General features: G+C 36.3%; 1 protein-coding gene across 1 annotated transcript in view; it reads right to left on the bottom strand.

Moving 5' to 3' along the window:
• Positions 1-17,326, bottom strand: part of CNTNAP2 (contactin associated protein 2) — a 2,325,432-nt gene extending 2,308,106 nt beyond the window's left edge. Inside the window, exons 1-2 of the mRNA XM_024991213.2 lie at positions 17,190-17,326; positions 16,714-17,035 (exon numbers count right to left, since the gene is read on the bottom strand). Coding sequence (XP_024846981.1) covers positions 16,714-16,810 — 97 coding nt within the window. The 5' untranslated portion in view covers positions 16,811-17,035; positions 17,190-17,326. The remainder of the gene's footprint in view (positions 1-16,713; positions 17,036-17,189) is intronic.
• Between the last annotated feature and the right edge of the window lie 524 nt (positions 17,327-17,850).

The following is a 17,850-nucleotide window of genomic DNA, read 5'->3' as shown; positions in this document are numbered from 1 at the left end:
TCACCTGGCGGGCCAGTCATGGCCTCAGGGCTCACCTGAGTCACAGAGAAATATTGACATATTCACTAGGAAATATTGACAGGATCTCAGACTATGTCGCATAGTATAATTTTCTAGTGACTAACTCTCCATCAGTTTTATGATCCTCTCATTTCAGTTCATACCTTAATGTAGCAAAACATAATTGTTAATTTGGCCTGGGCCTTTGCAAAGAAATTACATAGCTTTTAGTATAGGCAAAGTTGCTTATTTAAAAAGTTAAACTATAAGTTTTTTCTACCTTCATAGAGAGTATAAAACCCTTCAGGACAGAGACACTGTCTCCAAAGTTTTCATAATCTCCAGAGCTTACCACAGTGATCTTTTTTTAATAGACACTCAGATGTTTCCATTAATAATGAAAACATGTCTATAAACAATTTCAGCTGAGTGCTGAACCTCCAAAAATCCTGGGCACTGATTTTCAGGGTCTTAAAATAATACCACTGATTTCCCAGCTTTCTAGCTATTTGGATAGTCAAATTCAAAAATGAAAAAAAAATTGTCAAATTTCTTTTTATACTTTCCATCACATTTCAGAAAACAAGCTTTACACCATCTGCCCATATGGCTGACAAGTTACAGTAAAAATGTTTATGCTTTTGGGTATGCTCCTCATGCCCACAAGCTCTCTAATTTGCACATGTTGTGGGTTTTCAGAAACATTTGTGAGTAAGGTAATGGAATGCCTGCTACCCTGTAAAATGGGCTCTCCTAAATAGATTAATTATTTTATACTGCTTGAGCAATTTCTCCCTTACTTTTTAACAAGAGTATACTTTTAAAACAAATGACTTTTAAGTACTAACATCGTTGTGTGTATAGCTCCACTTATATTGCCACCTATAACAAATTATAAATTCAATTAATATAGATGATATATGCACGATTTCCTTCAGTTAATTCTTTCATTAAGAAAATGAGATATTACCTCCCTTGTTGACCATTTACATGTGGTATTACACGAAAATTAAATAATAAATACTGGTCTTACCTTTGCTAATAATTCCAAATGTAAGTGTCAGCTTCCCAACTAAATTATGAAACAAATGTCTGCAACAATCACACATAATTTTGCAATATCTACATAGTCTAGCATTATAAACACTGTATAATAAATATCAAATGCATTAAAAAATAACAAAATTATTAAAATTAATCTACCATGATGTGCCACTCACTACACATTTTGTCCTTAATCCTTATAGCAAGCCTTTCATGAAGGTACTCTTATTTCATCATTGTAAATATCAGAAATCTGAGGCTCAAATTTTAGATAATTTGTCCATGGTCACTGAGGAACAGAACTAACAACCACATCCAGCCTTTCTTACATGAAAGTCTGTGCTAATAAGCATTAACTGATACTTTTCCAAAATAATATATAAATTATTTATAAAAAATTCAGACTTTCACCAAATTAATGTCAACACATTTGAGCAGGTGTCGAGTAGAAAAATAATTTTCAGCAATGACTATAGAACATTATGTGACAGTGATCTTTATTTTAGGAGATTCTAGGATGAGATATCCTTTCACAGTAAAGGATATTATTTCACATATTTAAGGATATTATTTCACATATTTAAGGAATTCAGCTTTGACAGTAGAGAAATCTTGCCACAGATAATAACAGAGTTATGAATGCTGACACGGAGACAACCCCTTGAATCTAAGATTCATAGGTGGTGAATAAATGAACAAATACATACATAAATAAATTGCATACATACAAACATAAAACACTTATAGATTATTCTGATTTTTGTTTACTTCAGTGAAGTTCACCTAGCCAAATTTACTGTTTCAGATTAAAACCAAAATAGATTTCAACTACTTTTCATTCAAAACTACAAAAAAAAAGCAAAGCAAAACAGAAACAGATCAAGTTTTCCAAATAATTTAGAAAATGGCATATATTTTTAAATGACAATGAAGAAACACCTTATTCCCACCTACCCTACACCCAAATCTATGCAGTAATAGTAATTTATGCAATAGTCTATGTATAGTAATATATATGCTTTTTATTCCAGACACCCAACTTGGATGATAGTGTAGCTCATTCATAGAGTGCAAGATGTTCTCTTTCTTTAAAAAAAAAATTAGGTATAAGTGACACATAACACTCTATGAGTTTCATGTATACAACAAAATGTTTAGATATTTGTAAATATTGTGAAACACTTACCACAACAAACTAGTTAACCTTCATCACCAGAGTTACAATTTTTTTCCCGTGATGAGTACTTTTAAAATTCACCCTCTTAGCAACTTTCAAATATGTAATACAGTGTTACTAACTATGGTCACCATGTACATCACATCCCCATGATCTATTTATTCTATAACTGGAAGTGAGTACCTTGCGATCTAGCTCAGCATTCCGCCTATGCCCTCAACTCCCCACCTCTGGCCACCACCAGTATAGTTTCTGCAACCACGTGCTTGATTTATTAATCTATTGATTTTTAGGTTTCACATATAAGTGAGATCACATGGTATTTCTCTTTCGCTGACTTACCACACTTAGCATAATATCCGTTAGGTCCTACCCTGAGTGGCAAAAAGGCAAGATTTCAGTATTTTTATGGCTAAGTAATATTCTACTATATATGTGATATATTAATATATCTTCTTTATCCACTCTCCTTTCAGTGAACACTCTGGTTGACTCCATATCTTGGCTATTATAAATAATACAGCAGGGCATATGTCTGTTCAAGTTAGTCTTTTCATTTTCTTCAGGTAAATATCCAGAAGTAAAATTTCTAAATCATAGAGTAATTCAATTTTTAATTATTTGAAGAATGCCCATAATGGTTTCCATAGTAAATGCACAGATTTACACTCCTACCAACAGTGCACAAAGGTTCTCTTTTTTTGCTTCCTCACCGACAGCTTACTTCTTATATTTTTGATAACTATCGTCCTAACAGGTGTGAGGGAATTGCTCATTGTCCTCTTGATTTGTGTTTCCCTGATGGTTACTGTTGCTGAGCATCTTTTCATGTGCTTTCCAGCTCTCTGTCTTCTTCAGGAAAATATTCAGATCCTCTGTCCAGTCTTAATTAGATGATTTGTTTTTTTTTTGCTCTTGAACTCCGTGAGTTCTTTATATATTTTGATATTAACCCCTTACTGAAAACAGTAGCCCCCACTAATCTGCAGGGAATACATTCTAAGATTTCAGGTGGATGCCTCAAACCATAGACAGTACCAACCCTAAACATACTATGCTTTTCCCCTATATATACCTATATAGGGAAGCTTTAATTTATAAATCAGGCATAATAAGAGATTCACAGTAACTAATAATAGACAATTATAACAATATACTGTAACAGAGGGTCCATAACTTTTGCAATTTGAGGTCCAGCATAAAAACCAGCATGTATTTCTTTTTCCTTCTGTACAATTCTGTATGTATTGAAGACTTGTTCTTACTGTAGGTCTTAGCAACCTCAGTAAGTTGAACACAAGCACTGCCAGAATCAGTGCTGCAAACTGAATCCGGGACAGTTGATCTGATAGCGAGGTTGGCTACTAAGTATTTAAGGGGCAGGAGGTGCTGGACAAAGGAGTGATTCATGTCCTGGGTGGGACAGAGCCGGAAGGCATGGAAGATCATCAAGCTACTCAGAATGGTGCACTATTTAAAACTTACCACTTGCTTATCTTGGAATTTTGCATTTAATATTTTCAGACTGCAGCTGACCTCAGTTAAGCGAAACCTTGGAAAGAGAAACCGTGGATAAAGAGGAAATACTGCACAGGATTTTCAAACATTTTCTTCCATTCTGAAGGTTGCCTTTTCACTTTGTTGATGGGCTCCTTGGCTCCTTAATCTTTTTAGTTTGATGTCATCCTACTTCCTTTCTTTGCTTTTGGTGTCAGATCTAAAAATTCATCACCAAGACCAAAGTTAAGGAGCTTATCACTTACACTTTCTTCCAGGAGTTTTATAGCTTCAGGTGGCACATTCAAGTCTTTAACTCATTTGAAGGTGACATTTGTGTATGTTGCTAAGATAGTGGCCCAGTTTCATCCTTTTGCATATGGCTGTCCAGTTTTCCAAACACCATTTATTGACGAGGCTATAATTTCCCCACTTATATTCTTGGTTGTCATAAATTAATTGACTTGGCTGATAGTCAATTTCATTCATAAATTGTAAGGTTTCTTAATGCTTATTTTTAACAACACTGGTAAAACATTATTCTCTTACTAAAGATAATATATGTGTATTCTCTATTTTATCCAGCAAAAATGTATTTTCCCTCTATTTGTTGATAAACTATCAGGCAGCGTTATTCACTCTTGCAAAACTTTATTTTTTCTCATCTGTTTTACAAAAGACTCATTCCAAAGTCATGAACTACATCCCAATCAGAGGAACATCCAAACTTGGCCAATGTGGTGACTGTAGAGTTGTTCTCTTCTGCTTGGAACATTTCTCCTCTTCTCTTCCCTTATGTAGCTCCTTCTCATTCTTTAGGTTCCAACTATAAAGTTGTAACAGAGAGGATCTGGTTAACCACTTACTGACAAACTTGCCTCTGGAGTGACCGAGCAATTTTAATTGAAATTCTAACATACCTAATAAATAAAAGAGACTTAAGGTAACTTGCTAAGGTTGAATATTACAAAAAAGGATAGTGAAAACAATTTTGCAATGAGAGATAAAAAAACAAATAAAATGTATGACTTACAGAAGCATGGGGCTGGAGACTTTCAAGAATCCCTGGGACAGCACAGAGATCAAACAAGTCCATCCTAAAGGAAATCAACCCTGAATAGTCATTGGAAGGACTGACACTGAAAGTGAAGCTCCAGTACTTTGGCCACCTGATGCAAACAGCCAGTTCCTCTGGAAAAGACCCTGATGCTGGGAAAGATTGAAGGCAGGAGGAGGAGGGGGCAACAGAGGATGAGATGGTTGGATGGAATCACTGACTCAAGTGGTATTATATTATTATTCATCTTTCCCACTAAGATTAGCATGTTCATCTTATAAACATTCAGTTTATAAACTGAATGTGTTACATGAAAGATTAGTAAGAGTATAACAAATAAAAAAATGAGAAATAATTTTAGGTCCAGACCTAGGTCACTAATTTTCCAAAACAAGCTAATCTTCATGCATGTTTCTGAGTAGTTATTTTTTAATTATTCCTCAGGCGACATTGTCACAGGCCACTTCCACAGGCCAGTAACTCAGCTGCTAGCATGATTTGTCTTTGGCTCCACCATTAGTACATTTGTCATTTGAAAGTTCAATACGTAGAAACAAACACAGTGTGAGACGCTCTAAATACTATAATTATAGACATATAAAATGAACAAATAGATCTGAAAGCCTCTTACAGAAAGCTCCATTGAAGTCAATTTAATAGAAGAACGTGTCATTTTTATTTACACTATTTGAAATCTCTTTTAAATTTGGATATATTACTCTAATTTTTTCACATCTAAAAATGTGCAATAATGATGCACTTTAATAATGATATACTTTCTGTAAAACTGAAATGCTTCAGATCACTGTATACAATAATTATGTAACATTAAAGCATGTTTCCATGATATGAAGACTACTCGAATTGCAGTAATATTTTCTTAATATACTTTGGGCAAAGAACACACAACAAACTGAAATTCAAGACTATGTTGCCTTTCCATTTAAAAAAAATAAAAGATGTAAATTAGGCTTTAAAATAACTTTTAATACTCTGTTACTTTTTGCTGTTGTTATTGTTGTTCATACAGATGAGTCCATTTTAAGGCAGTATTTTATAAGACAAGAATGATTACTTACAGATAAACTTTATTGTAACTAATATATTAAAATTATACTACTGATTACATTGCATTTAGCTATAGAAATATCAGTAGAACTGATAAAAGAAATCTTTACATGTCATTACAATCTAGCTATTTGCATAATTTATATATAGAACTCATCTATCAGTTCAATCAGATTATATTTATTTATGTTTATGTACCCAGAAATGTGATAGGTCATTTGAGGGCTATAAGTAAATATAAATCAAAATGTTTTCTCTTAACAGCTATATTAATCTTTGATATGTTAACTGGCCATCTATAAACTGGTGACTTAAAATTTAATCAGACTTAATGATATCTGTCTTCAAATACTTTACAGCAATAGACTATAGAGTAGATACTAAGCTATTATTATCTTAAAGCCCAGGAGAACTAATGGCATGAATTTATGTAAATGTAGATTATGTATTAGTATATGGGATAACTTGATAAAAGTAAAATTGTATAAATGTGAAATCTGTGAGTTTTTAATTTTTTGAGCACTCTTATGCTTTGAGCATTCCAAAATAGAGGTAACTGTTTAATTTTATATGATAATTCAATGCAACTAGTACAGTGCCATATACGGTAAAAGATATACACTGAAGTCTAGCTCTTTTGATACAATGGCACACATATATGTGTAGGCTGTGCCCATGCAGACCAGGGGTTAAACAGGAGTCACTTGTATTATCAGCAGGTAGTGCTGAAGAATCATTGTAAAGCTTACAAATTTTTAACCAGGTTTAGCTGGATGGCAGACTTTGAAAAGGCAAGGCTGGAGGATGCTTTAAGGATGAGGTGCAGCATGTACAAAGTTTCAAATGTACAGACAGGAAGAGTTAATTCAAAATATAAACACATAGAATATAAGTGATTATTTTTTGTATTCATCAAAGAATATTCTTGTTCTGTTAAAGATCAAAATGAAATTCACTGAACATCCCACAGCAACTTTGACAATATCAACTAATATGCTGGATAATATACACTGCTGCTGCTGCTAAGTCACTTCAGTCGTGTCCGACTCTGTGCGACCCCATAGACGGCAGCCCACCAGGCTCCTCCGTCCATGGGATTTTCCAGGCAAGAGTACTGGGATGGAGTGCCATGGCTAAATGTACGCAATTATCAAGTTTCTCTGCAACTACTCTATCATTTACAAGATTTTTTGACAACTTAGGCACTCTCTTTAAAGTACCTGTTAAGCACAATAATTATTTTGTTGACATCTGTCTTCAACTTACATGTAGATTACAGGTATTTCTTTGAAACAGCGTGTTTTGAAAAGGGCATTCATGCTTGTCTTTTAATGAGTCTGACCAACCATATGGCTTAAATGAAGTACAGAAAATGCTATAAAATAGAGCCATGTAGCAAAAGGGTTTGAGACATTGTAGAGCTGACACAGCATGGTTTCTTTATTTCCCTTGATAGATTAATATTCATGTATAAATAATGATAAACAAGTATCTGTGCTTATCACTGCACGGCGTGTCAGCAATCTGGGTAATTTCTCATTCTAACATTAGATAATTGAAGATAACTTACATTATCTGTCATTGGTCTACCCCTTATAAGTCCAAATAGCAAAGGAACTGCTTATCATCCTCTTGATATTTTGCCTGCAATTAGACCAAATCACCACAGGGAGGTGATGGTACCCCCAGTCTGCTCCAAAGTTCTGAGGTTTGGGCCATGTGTTAGATTTTTCTAATATCAGCATATAAAAATAGGAAAAGGCATTTCAGAAGGAGGGAACAGAATGTAAGACAGCATAAAAGAAATGTGAGTAGAAGCAGCATGTTGTATTGAAGAAGCTGCAAGGATTGCAGTATGGCAAGGCTCTGGAGGGCAAATGTTGGGTTAGGGGAGATTACATCAAAGGGACAGACAAGAGCCAAAGAAGTGGAGCACATGACAAGATTTGTGTTTGGGGAAAGTATTTCTGGCATATGTATCAATGATAAACTACAGGAGAATGATTAAGAGCAAGGAGACATACTAGGAGGCTGCTAAATTAATGTCTGGATGGAAATGCTGGAAATCTTAACTAGAACTGTGGTCACAGGGATGGACAAAGAGGAATAGGTACAAGAGGTTTTAAGCATTAGAACTGACAAATATTTTTGAGACAAATAATTTCCCATACCCATTAAAGATAAAGAAGTTTTCCTCTTGACATGACTCTCAAGAAAAGTTTTATGATTAATTATCATTTGAAATTCATCCTCAAAACACTGGTTATAGATGACAGAGGTATCAACTTTTAACCTTTGGTAACGTCAATAATATTTGCAGTTCTGGATACATACCGCAAAATTTCCTGAAGACCAGTTTTAAATAGCTTTTATTCCTATCTGACAAAACATTTTAAAAAATATTTTCTGTACCTTTAAATAAATAGTTTCACAAGATAGAATTCCATTGTAAAATCAGTTCATTATGAAGAGGTTTAAAATATAAATAACATTGTTTCCATTATTATCATTCAATGTTATCACTGACATAGAAACTTTATGATGACAGGTATTCTTTTCCCTACAACTCTACATAAGCAGGTAATTAATCCTTAAAATACTGCCTAGATGCAAGTTGAAACTCAGTTATAGAGAACTGGAAATCAATGACTTAATATTTCACCTAGCCAGTGGCGCCATCGTTAGGAGCACAGACTGTGTGGACAGATCATACAAGTGGCCTGGAAAGCTACTTTACTTCTCTGCCTTCACTGTCTTATCAGCAAGTTGGAGCACTGTTGTGTTAAATGAGTTAATACTTCCCTGGTGGCTCAGACAGTAAAGAAATCGCTTGCAATGCAGGAGAATTCACTGGAATGGAGTGTTTGATCCCTGAGTTGGGAAGATGCCCTGGAGAAGAGCATGGCGACTCACTCCTGTATTCTTGTCTGGAGAGTCCCCATGGACTTAGGTGGCTGGGGTGCTACAGTCCATGGGATCTCAGACTCAGCCATGACTGAGTGACTAAGCACAGCACAGCAATACATCTAGAGAGTACCGCTTGACCTGCAGTATGCAATCGACAAATATCAGTATTCATGTCAACTGGAAAAAAATTTTAAGCATAATAATCTCTACTGATGCCTAGAGTTCTGGAAAAGAACACTAACTGATTGGTGCTGAAAAGGTAATTGTTATGAGTTTTTAGAACTCAATCAGGAAACATTTATTAGAGAAATGATATATACTTGTTGAACAAGCCTTCCAGTTTTGACATCAATTGCACACAAATACATCAGTATATAAATATTTGAAGGAGGCTGTTTATATTTGTGGGGCTGCCCAGGTGGCGCTAGTGGTAAAGAATCTGCCTTCCAATGCAGGAGATAGTAGAAGCAATGTAAATACCCAATTATGACACACTGATATCTTTGACAGAATTATCTTTGTCAACTGACACAATAAAATGGTTATTCTTACTTCCATACTCCAGATAGCCAACAATGCTAGAATCTACTTTAAACAAGCCATGAGAAACTGACATGCCTATGTTAAGATACTTGAGTAAATTTCACATATACTACAGACATGCATCAGGTACGATGAAATTGTACTCTTGAAGATTTCATCACCACCATTAACAACTTCTTCTACTGTATAAAACAGACATAAAAATATTTTTTCCACATGATAACACTGAATATTAATCATTTAATTTAAGTAACGAGTATAGCTTCTCATTAACGAAAGTCAGCTGAAAAACCTCCAGTGATGATAACCTACATAAGTAAAAAATAAAGTTTTATTTTATAGATCAAATCTGATGAGATTTTATGTGGTTACCTGGTTGATTGTGTCCAGAAGGATTTGATTTTGTGGCCATATTCAGACTCACTGAGAAAAAAATGCCACAATAGGTTAGCAGCACTATCTTGATGATGGCATCAAGCTTATGTTTTATTGTGGCCATGAGTGTGCAGGGAGGAAAAAAAGTCTGGATCACATGTTCTTAGATCAGCTGACATTAAATTCATTAAACTAATAACATATTCATTTAATCATTTGAAAAACTGACATTCATAAATGATTTTCCAGATATATTTTTGCTTGATTCAAAAATGTTTCAAATATACCACAGGCATTATATACATTTCAAGCTTAAATTTATTAACAATTAAGTAATTTAATGAAGAAATTATTCATGTGTAATTACCAAATTTTAAACACATGCTATCCCTAAAATATGCTAAAATTACATAATTAGGCTGATTTTTTTTTCATGTAGTCCTTCTGTTCACATATTTTGCACAATATGTATATCATCTACTGAGTATATGATATGGAAGTAAACATTTGCTTTTATAAGGTTGATTAATAACTTGATTCACATTAAGTAAGAGATGACTACCTAGTAAAATGAGTTGAGTGATGCATTTTAATCAATATACAATTTACCTTAGTTCACAATAACTGTGTGAGTCTGCATTTTTTACAAGTAACGATAAACACTTTCCATTTTAAAAGAATATTCTTACAGGTAAATGTATTCTTTGGCAAAGCATGGTACTATTTCACTCCAGAATAAGTTGTTTTGTTAATTCAGAGCACAGGTACTTACTTTGCCTGTGCATTCCTTTTTAAACAATCTCGTAATTGAATGACTTAGTTAACACTGTTAGAGTGGCTAAGAGAAAATTAGGAGTCAAGGCAAAATTTGTCTTTTTATGTACTTTTTTCAACATGACATATAATGCATAGAAGTGAGCAAATACTTATTGAATTTAATTAAACTTTTTATAACTTGATTCCAGTGTAGACGCACCACACAAGACAACGTCAGGGAGCCTGACTTTATGAAGGTTAACCTTCATTCACCCTCTTCTATGATACAAACGGATTAGTGAGACTGTGCACCCACCAAGGGGTGAACTGCAAACAGGAAGAAGAACCTTATATGTCTTTGGGGATCATTTTTCCTGATACGAAATATTCTCAGGAACTAATTTTACCTCCTTCCTAAATATAAAAACATTAAAGAATATATCACTATGTATGTTTACGAGAGTATTTCAAACAAACGTGAATCATAAGGAAAATGTTGACTACGGCCCTCGGGAGCTTGCCTGTATTTCTGCAGCATTTTTATAGTATACCAAAAATGTGATCTCTTCAGAAGCAAACTCAGAGCCAACGAATACATCTTTATTTCCAGATTTCCTACTATCAGGGGAGGTTTTAAAATCTGGAGTGCTATAAAAAATTCAGTTACTTCAAGCTGTTATTATGAATAGTCTACCCCCAAAATGAACTAAGTAAGAGTTTAACAAGCTCTTTTCGAAATTTACAATCAAGGAAATCAGTCAACTTTGTCTTCAAAGTCCAAATGTTTCTGTTTCTTTTGTAGAATAACTGATCCAAATCATCCAACTCTTCATGACTGTGTAGTAGGAACACAAATTAGGAAGAAACAACCGACTTAAGACACGTCAAATTAACCTGATGCTTAAATGGACAGCATGGAATTGAAATGTGGAGCTACTAAAGTCTATAACCAAGATGTGTGTGTTAAATGGTAATGTTAACCCCAGATAAACAAATGGTTTTCTTTTAAATGTCTCTATAAAATAAATATCACTAACAGAACCATGCAGATACGAAGGAATGAATAGAGGAGCTTGGAGATCACAGTTGCAGTAAGTCAATTCTCCAACTCAACCTCCAGGAGGAAAAACAAGTCTTAAGTCACTGCTAGTTTTTAACCATGTTCATTTAGTTCAGTACTATATAAGCTTATTACTGGCAATTTTAATATGTTGGGGCTTGATAGGGGACAATAAACATCACTCCTTTCTGTCTCTGAGTTCTAGATTAAAAAAGAAGTCGCAGATGGAGAGCAAATATCACCCTTTACGTAATAATTGCAGATACGGAAGAAAAGTGCTTCAGTATGTGGCAACCATGGGATGCATTAACCTTAATTCTGAAATTAAACAGGCCTTCTATCCATAGGAAGAGCTGACCATCATAAGACTCCTCATATTACCACAGAAATTACTGCAGAGGCATAGCCTACTCTGACACGTCTTTTAGTAGAACCTACTACACCTTTTGCAGAGAGCCTGGAAGAAAGCAGGTGGAAGGGCTCAACTAGGTTCTTCTCCCAAAGCCACCTAACAGGTTAAGTCACTCCGCCTAACCTGGAGTGGGATGAGTGAACAGCAGAGATAGAGGCTAAGAAGGTTATAAGCGCAGTTTTCTCCACATAAAAGAAAACATTAGGACAGAGAAAGAGGGGGCACTTCCAAATACCAACAATCTCTTTAGTTGGTCAGAACTAAAACAGGCAGGTTCTAAAGATCCCAGGAGATGGGAAGATGCAGTTTTAACTGATCATTCTGTTGAGAAGTATTCTCTTGTATCAGTCTCATTTGAAAAGCTAAAGCCTATACAAAGATCACTTTATCATTATTCTTACATATTAACATGGAAAAACTACACACATAATTTCTTCCATGACCAAATAGGAGATGATTATAGAAATATATCTTAGTTTTCGACAACCTACTTATCTTATAATATGTATTTATCTAGAAACATTCAAACACTCAACTTCAGACACTGATTATAAATATAGCATTCCCTTTATTTCCTTAATGTAGACTTTGAGGCTTAAATTATTATGCACTCTATTGTTTAACTTAGCACACAGGGATAAATGATAAACTAAAACACTTCTCAAATCAATGAGATAAGGGAAAACTTTGAAATTACCCATTTGCTTCTTTATTCCATTAAAATCAATCACTACAGAGACAATATACAGAAGTGGTTCTCTCTGTGTTTAATATTTTTAAGATAATCACCCACTAGATTTGAAGTAAGAATCTCCCCTTATTCTTCACCACATTTACAACAAATAAAATCTCCTTTAAAAAAGAGAAGCAAGCCAAGGGGCGGTACATCGAATTCTTTTTATGTTTCAATCATGAAAAGGATACATCAAACAAGATGACTTACTAGTTCACTTTTAAAGACTTATTAAGATTTTCTCTGGAAGAATTTATAATTAAGGGAAGTGATTTAAAATCTCAAAGAAGTTATAGACCTTGAAATGTCCTGCCAATTAGAATAGAAAAAATATTAGAAATGTGATTTTAAAATATATATGATATACATCAAACAACTTTGGTGTTATTTGTCTAAAGATGATGTGTTGTATGCTTATACTTGTTTAAAAGTTAATGAAAACTATATTGAATCTGTGGATTGCTTTTTTTACTCATTTTTTCCATGTATCGATATTAAAAGAGAAAATTTAGACAAAGATCCCAATTTCCTGAACAATGAAATCAGGATCATATATTTATCTCTAATGAGTGAATAATATTTTTCTTTTCATTGGTTTGGATTAAATAAATAATGTTAGGTTTTCAATCAATGAACTTTACTGACCTAAAGCACTTTTTAAATTAAATTCATTTAATTAAGACAAATTTATTACTACGTTCAAGCTCAGTATAACTAATAGTATTTGCTTTCACGTTTACTTATATATTTTACATTTAATTCAACTTTTTAAAAGATACCATTTTAAGGTTGGCATGTGAACTAAACAGAGAAAAAAGACAAATTTCCTACTGTTTTAATATTGTTTATTTAGTTACTTGAAATAATTGCACATGAAAAGATCTATCTATAAATGTGCAAGCAACTTAAACCCCTTGAGAGACTTGTTAGAAAACATATAAATACACATATATTTTAGATATAATAAATATATAATATTATCTATATTAAATAATATTGTATCCCTATACATTTTATATCACACATATTATATAAAATGTATTTAAAGGATTTTAACATATGTATATATAAATATCTATATACATTTGTGCTTATATAAGTAAAAACATGTTTGCTACAAAGTATTTGATCAATTGAACCCACACTTTTCAAATACTCCAGTCAGTGAAATTATAGTTTAATGGCTATATAAAATAATGCAAAGCAACTTTTATTAGAAAGCACTATTTAAGTCAAAATTTAATATACTTTAAGAATAAACTAAATTCACTAAATGCTAGCTCAAGCTTCTCATCATTTAGAACTGTACTGCCAGGGTCTTTCAAATGTGTTCAAATAAATGCAATTCCCTAAGAGTAAAATATTCAACTTAAACTTTACATATGTGCCCTGTGCACATACATTCACAAGAAGCAAGGTTCTCTGATGCCATTGGCTCAGCAGCAGCTCATTTCCACTATCTGCCAAGAAATTAAAATCCATTTCCACTTAATCCTAGAGATAAGCTTCTTTAAAGTTTATTTTAGTTTAGTTATAAAAAAGACAGTATTAACAGGAACAGCCTTCGTATATACAGTTCAATAATAGGGAAGAAGAAATAAGCCAGAAGCCAATGCATATCTGAAACGATGTTGTTATGAAATTTTAAAATATTAACCATATCTTCCAAAAAACATCCATCATATTAGAAAGTTATCTGGGAACCATAAGTTTTAGCATAGTCATCATATTTTTTAAATGGGTACCAAATAAAAACATTACTTTTAGGTTTTCAGACTACTTTTTGTCTTGTGATGACCTCTCCTGGTTGAGTTGTTCATTATCTTAGATTCATGTAGTTAACCATTTTTTCTCTCTTTTGGGTATTGGCTTTTAGTATTAAGAATTTAACTCTCAAACTTCTTCAGAGCTGCATATATTATATAAACAAAACTTTTCATTAAGGGTAGAAGTATAGATTTAAAGTACTGAGTATGTGACACTCGTTCTAATCAGTAAAATTGAAATCACTCTTATTGTTTAATTCATTTCTAGAATGGGGGCAACTCTGAGTTTGGTCCCACAACTCAGATTCAAACAAAAGAAAACATCATATTATTTAAACCATTACACATTTTTTTTCAAAAATGAGGAATAAGAGTTAAATAAATAAACCTGAATAATTGAACAAAACTATTATCTATCTTAAAAGTAATGGTCTCTCTTCTTCCCTGTAGCCAAATTCTAAGTTATAAGAACTAAGAATGTATGTAGGAAATGACAACTTTTCGGTTCTTAAAATATAGTAACCCAATGACTGCATGTAAGCCATTCTTGACACATGAATTTTTCAGATGGATCCATTATAATTAAAGTATACAGAAAAATGAAGTACAGAACTCAGGAAAAAAGTCTGGCTCTAAGGGCCTTGAGTCCGTGAACACAACAAATTTCATGTATAATGAGCTTATTTTCTTTTTTTTTTAATTTTTTTATTTTTTATTTTTTTTGGTAATGAGCTTATTTTCTGAGAAAAGTGGCAACTAGTTCTATATAACCAGACCTTGACATGGAAACTGAAATTTCATCAGAATAGTTTTCTCAGTAGCTGGTTACATATTTATGGAATACTGAGCATTAATGCTGCATAAGTTATATTTAAATCTATAAAACTGGCATTCAATATTAATAACATATCACATTTTTATGTCTAATCTATTTTGTGAAAAAACTGTAAAACTTTTTTTCAAGTTCATTACAAACTTAGATTACCATTTAGTGGCTTCTCTATCTTGAAATGATATCTTGAAATGAAAGGGAATCAAATACTGTACTTGGGAAAATTTGTCAAAACAGTAAATCTGGATCATCATATGATATTACTACTTAGTAGGTTTTTTAGCACAACTTATAAAGTCAGTTTTCAATGTTTATTCTTATTAATATTTATACACTGGAATAAGAGCATTAATATTAACATATGGATGAAGATATTTTAACGGATCCTAGGATCTGATAGAGATACTTCACATATGAATTCTGGAAAACGCTAAACTTTTCTTCCTACATGGAAAACACTTATTTTTCAAAACCTAAAATCTCCATGATGACTCTTTAACAACTCATTCATTTTCAGAAACAAGTATTTCTTATGAATATCACCCTATCATCCTACAGGCAATCTTTCTGGTGCTTAACTCTTTCTGAGCCAAAGGAGCGCTCATGCATTTCCTCTCTAGATGCACAAATACGCACTTCTAAAGCAATGCAGAAGATGGGCTGGAATCTTCCATTGCTTCCTACTCTTTCTAACCTCACGAACAAATGAACAATCTTTTTCAGAAAAAGCTAGCTAAAACACACAGAGATAAACATACTGAAGAGCATCATTTTTTTTTTTTTTTCAGAAAACTCTCAAGAAATCTGTTCACTACTGCATTAGAGATATTTTGCATTGCCTGTCCCAAGTTCCAGACTGCGTTACACTCCATTGCCAGGAAATTAAAGCGATTTCTGTTACATACTATATTCACTGTGTTTCATTTTAATAAACAAGTAGTAAACGGTCGTTAACTTGGGGTGGGGGTGACAAGCAGAAGTCCATATGTGCCCAACCTGCTCAAAATAAGCTCCTTTCCCACTCCCGAAGCCGTGCTCATTTAAAGTTAAAACCATAAATAAACTTATTTTTGCCAAGGTTTCACTTTTCATCTTCCCTTGACCTATCTAAGCCCAAGGCAATGAACTCCGTCTACACAAACAGACCGAAGTGGAGAGAGAACTCCTAAGCAGCCGTCACCGACACTGTATCACTCTAACCAAGCGGCCGCCAACCCATCTCCATGACCACAAACAACTTTCTAGAAACATCACCAGCATCAACCACCCTCTCTCTCCCTGCAGCCCGGAGCGCGGGGTTTGGAGTTTTCCCCTGCTGCAGCGGCCACCAAGTGCGTGACAACCTAACCACACACACACACACACGCATCAGCCGGGCGAGACCTGCTAAGGCACCTCCTCGGAGTTGGTACCCGGGGCGGGTGGAACATCAATGCGGCACTGAAACTGCTCCAGCGCAGAGCGAGGCGGCGGAAGGGCTACTTACGGGACGTGGCGGGAGCCGTCCAGGCTCTGCAGAAGATGCCGCCGAGCAGCCCGAGCCACAGCGCTGCCCCGCAGCGGGCTCCCCGAGCCCCGGGCATCCTTCGCCTCCCGGCTCGCGGTACTCCAAAGGCTCGCTGCAGAGAGGCGCCGTCCGTCCGTCAGTCTCTCGGAGGGCGATGGGCCGTCCTCGGGCACCACGGAAAAAACCAAGACCCTCCTGCGTCCTTCTTCTTCTGCGCTCACCCGGTCCGGGCTCCAGTCCGGAGCAGCAGGGCGATCGCAGCCTGCCTTTTCCCTCCGCGCGTGTTGTCTCGCCTCTTGCTCTGCGAACCAATGTCAGGGGGAAAGAATTCAAACCGAGAAGGAAAAAAAAAAAAAAGGAGGCGGGGGGGGGGGGAGCGGGAGGCGGGGGGAGGAACAGAGGAGGGGACTCCTACCCCGCCCTCTCCTTCTCAGGGAAAAAAAAAGAAAAATCACCAGGGGACGAGGCGGAAAATCAGAAGAACGGAGGATGCAGGAGATGGGGGGAGCGCGCGCGCGGGGACGGCGGCGGTGCTAATGCTGCCGCTGCGGGCGAGCGCTCCCCAGCCGGCCGCTGGGCAGCGGGACTCGGAGGGCTTCCCGGGCGCCCGGCAGCTCACATGGAGGGACTGTGTTTGCGCGCACGGAGCACGCAGCCCCGCGGCCACGGGCGGGCGCACGCACGGCCTCAGCGCGGCGCGGCGCGGGGCAGCATCTCCCCGCGGCCGGAGGGCTGGAGACGCCGCCGCCGCCGGCAGCGCCAGGGAAGCGGGGCGGCGGGCGAGGCAGGGGGCGGCGGTGGGGTGGGGGGGCAAGCCCTCCCCTCTCTCTCTCCCCGCGGCTCCAGGCCCCTCCCCGGCTCCTCCTTCGCCGCCGCCGCCTCCTCCTCCTCCTTACCGTACCCCTCTGGCTGTCACAGCCCTTCTGCCCTGCCCTCGCCTCGCGGGGAAACAGCCGCGAGAAGGAGCCCACGGGCCCGGGTCCATCGGCTGGGGCGGGGGCGAGGAGCGGGGCGCGCGCCTCTCCCCCACCCCGGGCTGGAGGCGGGGCCGAAGTTGGGAATTCGCGGGGTGATCGCGGAACCCGGTTCCAACCCTGGCGCCCCTCACCTCCCCCC

This window comes from Bos taurus, chromosome 4, assembly GCF_002263795.3.
Source record: "Bos taurus isolate L1 Dominette 01449 registration number 42190680 breed Hereford chromosome 4, ARS-UCD2.0, whole genome shotgun sequence".
Lineage (NCBI taxonomy): Eukaryota > Metazoa > Chordata > Mammalia > Artiodactyla > Bovidae > Bos > Bos taurus.
This window is presented reverse-complemented; position numbering and strand designations above follow the sequence as displayed.